This window comes from Panicum virgatum, chromosome 4K (genome assembly GCF_016808335.1).
Source record: "Panicum virgatum strain AP13 chromosome 4K, P.virgatum_v5, whole genome shotgun sequence".
NCBI classification, from domain to species: domain Eukaryota; kingdom Viridiplantae; phylum Streptophyta; class Magnoliopsida; order Poales; family Poaceae; genus Panicum; species Panicum virgatum.
In genome coordinates, this window is record NC_053139.1 from 43,332,332 (window position 1) to 43,337,739 (window position 5,408).

Here is a 5,408-nt window from a genome sequence, read left to right on the forward strand (position 1 = left end):
GGTTGAGCAGGCCGATGATGAAAGGATGAGGGGCAATACAGGTGAGATGGAAAAATACATGTATTTAGAATTATTAAATGAATTGAAATGGTCATAATGTCATGTATTCCGAAGTGCCAATGTTTCAAGTGTCATTATAACGAAACGAATATTATGAGCCCTATAATAATGAAGCCGCTTGTCTGGGATTCTGTAATAGCAATTTTCTCTCGTAATGCAAACCGCGCGGCCACGGCTGGTCCGGTCGGCTGGCCCTGCATGTGCGGTGCGGACAGGGGCAGCAAGAGTTTTGGGCAGAGCGACCGATGGCGCCCGGAGTGGCCCCCACCCGGACACGTGTCACCGGCGCGGCACTTGGCCACATGAACAAGGTGTTCGATCCCCGTGTGCTGACGCCGCACGCGCGCGGACAAGAAGTAAACACGCCAGTATGTATACGCCACGAGCATCTCTCGTGCAGGTTCTTGGCTCATCGCGCACCGGCCGGCCCGGCGGCATCGTGACCTGGTGGCAACTAACAGGTAACAGCACACCAGGACGAACCATTGTGGTTACTCAAGTTAAGCTATATATACTCATGTTCAAAATAAAAACTACACTCAAATATTGAAAAGCCAACTACTCTCCAGCTAAACACAGGAATATGAATTCCAACGTTGAAAATCCTCCAGCTTTTTCATTCCACTATAAACTTTACGAACATCTAAAAACACCAAAAACCCAAATACCGCAGCCCCCTACTTTTTCATTCCACTATCAATCTCCATTGTCTCCTTGATCTATTCTTTCAAGTAGCCACACCATGCCTCCATCCCCCTCATATCATGCTTGTACAATGGTAGCCACGTAATCATATTCTTCCAGACTTCCAGATCATCTGAAATACCATCCCAATATCCTGCAAAGATTTGTCATGGAAATCAGTATGATTCCAAGTTAGCCATATGCCCATAAAGTACCAAATGCGATACGATTAAGCATGTCATATTTTTTTTCTGACTCGGCTATTTACTAGCAATCCTCAAAACTCCAATTCAAAAGCCTACAAAGCTATTTCCCAAATTTTTCTAGTAATTTCACACTTGAAGAACAGCCACCGACTCATGTTCAAAACAAAAACTAAACTCCAGTGGTTTATGACCTCCACTTTTAAACAGATTATTTACAGTCATTATTTTGTTGTGTGCAAGTAACTAACCAAACAAAAACATAAACCTTAGGAGGCACACCAATCTTTTAGACAGCATGATTATGAACAGGCTGCACACCCCAAAATTAATAACTGCATAAAGGGATTGGGAAGAATATAAACCACTGCTTTCATATTCCCAAATTAAAGAGTCACCATCATCAGAGTTATAAGAAACATCAGAAGTAACTTCTACTAACTTGCACAATCAAAACATCATAATGACCGTCCCAGATATTAACTAACCCTTCCCATAATTGAACGGCAAGAGAAGTACCGAACCAGAGATCCCCCCCAGAAACTAATTTAGCACTATCTCCCATCCCACCTTCCATCTTTACCAAAATTCCAGAGCTTTCATGGCCTAAAGTACTCCTTTCCAAAAACTAGAAGATCAAAAATTTGGCAAGCTAAAGATGATGGATGCATTTCTGACATATTTCATAATATCTTTTTTTTAGTGAACATATTTCATAATATCATGTCATAGCTTTCCCTCACACATAATGTACCTTTGGACTCAAGAACCTAACAAGCACAAATTTATCTATAAGGTTGGGAACCCCCGGCCCAGGCCCACATATTCTTTCTTCATACTAACTAGGTGCCAATGAACTAAATGGATCTTCCCAGGGCCTCAAAATCACTCCACAAACAGCTAGCCCTCAAAATCTTCTCATGAGTCCAAAGCCTATTTGCCAATCTGGGAAATTTAAAGAAGGACAATAAGATAAACAGGGATACCAGCCAAAGTCTTTATAAGAACAAACCTGCCAAGCATTAGACATTTCTCTCTAGGAACTATCCTTTTGACTATTTTATCTACCAAAGGCTGAAGATCCCCTCTCCTAAGTTTTTAAAAGTGTAAAGGCACTCCTAAGTATTTGATAGGAAAGTTATAAATGGGACAACCAAAAATCTCAGCTATGCTGATATAATCATGTTTACTCATATTCATGGGAAACTGCTCATTTTTATGATAGATCATTTTCATCCCAGATATCAACTCAAAACAGGTTAAGATCCACTTCTTATTTGTTGCACTGTCAAGAGAACAATTCAGGAAAAAGATAGTGTTGTCTGCAAATTGAAACTAAACTAACAGCACTATGGGACAAGCTCTGACCCTAGGTCTTTAATTAGGTTACTGCTCAGTCTTGACATCCACTTCCACTCTGAGGTTAAAAACAACCCTAATCTATTAGTCACCATTTTGATAAAAAACTTATATCTACACTTCAGTAAGCTCGATTACTTCTTTTGTTGTCGCCCTCGGTAGATCATTTGGTCGCTTTTTAGTTCATATGTAATTTTTTTTCCAGATATTTTCGAGCTTTGGGCCCCTGTTCCAAGTCTAGTGTTTGTTCTGGTGACTTATTCTTTTCCCTCTTAATGAAAAACGTGCTCAGGCACGGTCGTAAAAAAAGTAAGCTCATTGGTCTAAAATTGCTCATGGTAAGCACTCTTCTCTTTATATAGGTACTAAAATATGGAAGTAAAATTAATTCTATAAATGTCCAGTTCCCCTTGTGAAAAACATCAAACATAGAAGGCAGATCTCCCTTGACATTGTCTGAGGAATTACGATAGAACATAAAAGATAAGCCGTCAGAGTACGATTCAAATTGAACCTCAAATTCATATAACCCATTGACGCAAGCGCGCAAATTAAATCATCATCCGTAATTCTTCCAACGAACAGAATTGGAGTTAAGCATCTAAAGTAACAGTAGTTTACTAGCAGAGACATCTTCTGAATTCTGTATGACAAATTGATGCATTTTCCAAAACAGAAGGTTCAGTCATTACTATCATTAACTGTCTAACTTAAAATACCCGTGTGATCGATGCAAACATACTGAAATTAGGTAGTTGTGGGCTCTGGATCTGCTCCGGTTAGTCCATGTGGGGCTTTGCCATCGCAAGCATGGCGATGATGATAAGGGCGACGCCGAGCAGCAGCAGAGCGTAGGAGAACAAGGCCGCCGGCAGCCCGTCGACGAAGCCAGCACAGCTGGCCAGCACCGGCGCGGCCACGAAGAAGTAGCCGGTCCAATCCATGCCCCTCGCGCGCGGGATGATGCCTTGCCGGTTGCCATTCCCCACTGCGCCGTTGTCCTCCTCCCGCAGCAAACGCTCCATCGGTCGGAGCGGGAGCATGGCGACGCCGATGAAGGCGGCGCCGAGCAAAAGGAGCGCGTAGGCGACGAGGGCCGCGGCCGGCGTGTCCGCGAGGCCGAAGGAGCTCCCAATCGCCGGCGCGGCCACGAGGACGTACCCGCACCACGCCATCGCCGCTTCTGGGGCTGGGGAGGCGACCTCGCGGCAGTTGCCGTGGCCGTGGCCGTCTTCGACCGCAGCGCGGGCCCGGTTCGCCCGCACGTGGTCCGGAAGTGGAGGCGGGAGCATCGCGCGCCAGGTGGAGGCGACGCCGAGCAGCAGGACCGCGTAGGCGGAGGCGGCCGCCCAGGGCCCGTCGAGGAGGCCGGCGCAGGCGGCCGTCACCGGCGCGGCCACGAAGAAGTAGCCGAGCCGCAGCCACCAGGCCAGGGGCCCCGCGTGAAGGACGGCGGGGACCTCGTGGTGGACGTCGGCGCCGCCGTTGGCCGCGGCGCAGTCCTCCGCCGCCGCCTGCACAAGCTCCATCGGCCGAGCAGGGGGATGAGCGGGGCGGATCGGATGGATTGACGCCGGGGGGGAGTCGGAATCGCGCCGCGGGTCGGATGGATCGACGCGAGGGGAGCTGCGACCGAGGATGTTTCCCGTATGCGCCAATTCAGCGACGGACATGAAGCTGCTTTTCCACCGCGCCATTTATAGGAGGATTGGATTCGAGAAAGGCGGTTGTTGTGCCCGATTTGTCTCGACGGGAAAATCTGTAATCACGACGAGAGGTCAGGAAGTTTCCAGAGCTCTGGACTTTGAGGTGTAAAAAATATCCAACAAGGAAGGGGGAATCATTTTGCGAGGCTGGCGGATTGGCCACACGAGGGAAGAACATCGGGCTGAAACCGTAGTGTCCTCGCGTGGCAGCGAATGATCAAACGGCGGGGACGGAAGGCAAGGTCTGGCCTCCGCGGGGGAAGAACCGCAGTCTCAGTCTGGACTCTGGATTCGCCCTTGCGTAGTGAGCTCGTCGACTGTCATCTCTGGACTCTCATGTCCCCTGCTCCGGCTTCCTCTGTTTTGCTCTGCTTCCTTCCTCCCTTCCCGTCGTCTCCATACCTTGACGCTCCCATCACAGCACAGCTCTTCGTTAGCAAGCTTGGCTTCCCGTCGTGGCTTATTTGGATGGTACCTGGGAAAGTTGCCTGGGCCAGGCAACTCATCCAGGCCATCGATTTCGTGCGCCTGGGGCCACGATCGATGCCTGGCAGCTGCTGTCTGGGTGAGGCCTTCATCCAAACAAGCCCTCATGAAAGACAATTATAAGCATCCCAGTATCAGACATGACTAGAAAAGATCGCGGTGAGGGACAGAAGCCGTCGACCAGAGGGGTGAATAGGAGCCGATCAAAATTTCTTCCGGAATCTGAAACATCGGCCTATGTCGCAAAATCACCACAAGCCCCCGGACTTAGGTCAGCGAGAATAGCTATGAACAATCTATCTCGAACCAGAAGACCCAGGTCGCAGCGCGGAAGTAAAAGAGCCAACACGATGCAGATCGCAGAACTGAACTGCAGAGACCGATCAGATCGGTTGGACAGACCGGTCAGACCGGTCGGGCTAGGAAATTCAAACGGCAGACCGGTCAGACCGGTTGCACAGACCGGTCGATCCCAGACAGCCCGCCAACAAAGCTTCAAATGTCAAATCTCGAGCAAACGAAGTCCAAATCCAACGAAACTTGGAGGAAAGCTTCGCATCTACCCCATGAACATATTCCCAAAAGATCTTTCCCAAAAAAATTCACGGATCGAGAGAAATCGAGGAAAGATCAAAGAGAATTGAGATTTTCTCAAGAACACAAAATTGCCAATTCGTGAGAACTCTCGATTCCAGTAGGTTTAGCACTCAGCTAGAAGGATTAGAATCGTCACAAAGAGTCCATCAAACCACGAATTCAAGGGTTGGTCTCCTCCAAACAAGAAACACACCAAAAGAGGAGAATTAAACCCAAAACGCAAGAGAGAATGGGAGGACGAGATGCTCAGCACACACAATTGAATCTCAAACAAATTTCATTCATTAATCTCAGAGGAATTCACCTGTACAAA

At 47.9% G+C, this 5,408-nt stretch overlaps 1 protein-coding gene across 1 annotated transcript; it reads right to left on the reverse strand.

The window, feature by feature from the left end:
• Positions 1-548: 548 nt before the first annotated feature.
• LOC120704196 lies at positions 549-4,459 on the reverse strand. Its single transcript, XM_039988506.1, has 2 exons — positions 3,049-4,459; positions 549-898 (listed from the first exon to the last, which is right to left on the reverse strand). The coding sequence occupies exon 1, from the start codon at positions 4,001-4,003 to the stop codon at positions 3,086-3,088; it is 918 nt and encodes a 305-aa protein (XP_039844440.1). The 5' UTR covers positions 4,004-4,459; the 3' UTR covers positions 549-898; positions 3,049-3,085.
• Between the last annotated feature and the right edge of the window lie 949 nt (positions 4,460-5,408).

Bases quoted from the DNA above. Each gene is read 5' to 3' on its own strand.
- LOC120704196 (XM_039988506.1), bottom strand. From the start codon at position 4,003: ATGGCGCGGTGGAAAAGCAGCTTCATGTCCGTCGCTGAATTGGCGCAT.